Consider the following 2,676-nt stretch of genomic DNA (forward strand, 5'->3'; position numbering starts at 1 on the left):
CTTTAATGTAATATCTAAGAATATCCATCAATCCAAACTAAACAAAAAAAGTGGCAACACAGAGGGTTGTAGGAGGCGCCGCCACTGGAACGCCAACTTATACTTGACAGTCTATAGTACAATATGTAATTGTTCACAGATATTGCTCCAGTGAGTCAGAAGACCATTCTGATCTGCGACAATTGTCAAAAGCTAAAGCGATAGTGACAGGAGTTTTTTTTAATATTGACATTATAGCGATTACTGAATACTGACTGATGACAATTGGTGAGAAAGAGATAATGAAACCAAAACATACAAATGAAATGAAAGTGAAAAATAGTAGTAGTTAATCATTCAGTTAGGGGCAAATTTTTAAATATACATTTATATTAAATGTGGTTAAGAATTATTTAAAATGGCTGATGAAAAACAGGCCCTGGTAGAAAAAATCATCAAAGATGTGCATAATATTTTGTCGAAAACAGCTGAGTTGTGAGTATAGTTTTTGTTCATATTTTGGCTTATGTCCAGTTAACTTAAAGAAAACGAAAGTGTTGTTTACACTACAGCTACAACATTTACCATTTATACCTTTCAGATATGCCTTCGATATTGTTCCTGTGGACACGAATTTTAGGAATAAGTCGCCCGTGATGTGCATAGAAAATTGCCTGGGTTTGGAGTCCTGGTGCGTGAAACAAGTTTATTTGCACTCTTATACTGAACTAATGGATAAAGCATGCTTTAAAACACATAAGAAGTGCAGACAAGATTTGGATTCTGAAGCATTATTAAGATTACTTAATGTCACCCTCCTTATCAATCCTGATCTCTGTGTATTATGGAATAAAAGAAGAGAAATGGTCCAAGAATTTCTACTTGACAAATCATCCGAATTAAAATTTACAAGATTAGTTTTATCAAGAAAACCTAAATGTAATGATGCCTTTGCATACAGAAGATGGATATTAGGAACATATTGCAACAGTAGGTTATATCCATATATGTTTCTTAGTCTGTACAATTATACAATTTACATAGAATCATAACATATTTTCAGTCTAATATAACAATAGTGAAAAATATAAAATATAGGAATGCCTAAATAGTGTATAGAAATTTTTAAGTCATAATGTTACAATATTCTTAATAAACGATTGTTTTTCATTTTTCAGATCACCAAATAAATACTTTGGAGAGTTTAATTAACACAGAACTAAGTATATGTGATTTAGCAGCAGACAAATGTCCTAATAATTACCATAGCTGGAGTCATCGCTTATGGTTTATAAACAAGCTAAAAAACATCATGAAGCAAGATGACATGCATGCATTATATGTAAAAGAATATAACTTTTCTGAAAGGTGGATGTCAAAGCATGTTTCAGATTTCAGTTGTTTCCATTATCGTCAGTTTTGTATAAAAAATATCTACAACCTAAGTAACTTGTCTTGGAAAACTTTTGAGAACTCTTTAGATATAAATTTTCGCAAAGTCCTTGTTTGTCTCCTTGCTAATAATTTTCCAAAAGATACAACAATTCAAGCATCAGAACAGGACTTAGTTTCATATTCAGAAGAGAATCTATTGAAGTTTTTGCTGTCTTATAATAATAGTTGTTCTTGCAATGTTGACAGTATAGCATTATGTAGAAAATTTGAGCTACTATGCTATGAACTCACACTTAATAGTGAGCTGCTCCAATTCTATAAACATCATGAGAGTATGTGGTATCATAGACGCTTTATATTGCATGAAATTATTGAAATGATGTATGATCATTTTGGTTTGTTTCGACATAATGGAGTTCTTGTAAAAAAAAGCTGTAAATATTGTAAAACAACTGATCTGAAACAAAAGCAGGCAAAGGTAATTCGATCTTATGGTGACTGTTTGTATAAAAGTGTTCTCTTTCAAGTAATAATAAAACATGAAAAAAAATTTATACAAGAAAGCATAGAAGACAATCATGCAGTTAGACATGAAAAATATTTGAAGCTAATTCAAGGATTAAACAATCTTATGTAATTTAATAGAAAAGAGAACTAAACCAGCATCACTATTACTGTAAAATAAGATTGATACAACTGTTATTCATACCTTGAGATAGAGCAATATAAAAGCTGTTTCAGTTTTAAGATATTTGAACAATTAGTAAATCTTGGTTGGATTTGGGCTCTGCAATTTGACATCAAATGTTGCTGGGAAATCTTGCCAACACAACTCTTTCCATAAATTCCTGGAGAGATTAGATCGTTTCTGAACAACAATCTCAAGGGTTATGTTGCTGTAGATTAACTTGCTCGTTTCCTACAACTTTTGTATTATATGGATTTTATATTGAAGCTTAGAATTATTATTGTACTATTTATGCATACTTATAAATTTGTTTTAATATAATGTATGTTTTTTTTATTATATTGAACTATATTGTACTGGATTTATCATGCGTCTTATTGATTTGATTATCTAATTTGATACATAACAAAATTTGCTCCAGTTGTGTCTGGCATTATTTAATTAGAAGTTTCATTATTTATCAACCATTGTGGTTTTCAGCTATTATAATACAGACATTTATCCAAATATAAAGCCTTGTTGAGAGGTAATTTTACTTATAGTATAAAAACAATATAAATTAATAGTTTAAAAAAAATCAATCACTAATACAACAAGCAACTAAGTAATATTCA

At 29.9% G+C, this 2,676-nt stretch overlaps 1 protein-coding gene across 1 annotated transcript; it reads left to right on the top strand.

Moving 5' to 3' along the window:
- Positions 1 to 241: 241 nt before the first annotated feature.
- On the top strand, positions 242 to 2,427 carry LOC111003601 (protein prenyltransferase alpha subunit repeat-containing protein 1). Its single transcript, XM_022274206.2, has 3 exons — positions 242 to 474; positions 581 to 969; positions 1,158 to 2,427. Exons 1-3 carry the CDS (start codon positions 398 to 400, stop codon positions 2,009 to 2,011), a joined length of 1,320 nt encoding a protein of 439 aa, XP_022129898.2. The 5' UTR covers positions 242 to 397; the 3' UTR covers positions 2,012 to 2,427.
- Positions 2,428 to 2,676: the final 249 nt, after the last annotated feature.

This window comes from Pieris rapae, chromosome 5 (assembly GCF_905147795.1).
Source record: "Pieris rapae chromosome 5, ilPieRapa1.1, whole genome shotgun sequence".
Taxonomy (NCBI): Eukaryota; Metazoa; Arthropoda; class Insecta; order Lepidoptera; family Pieridae; genus Pieris; species Pieris rapae.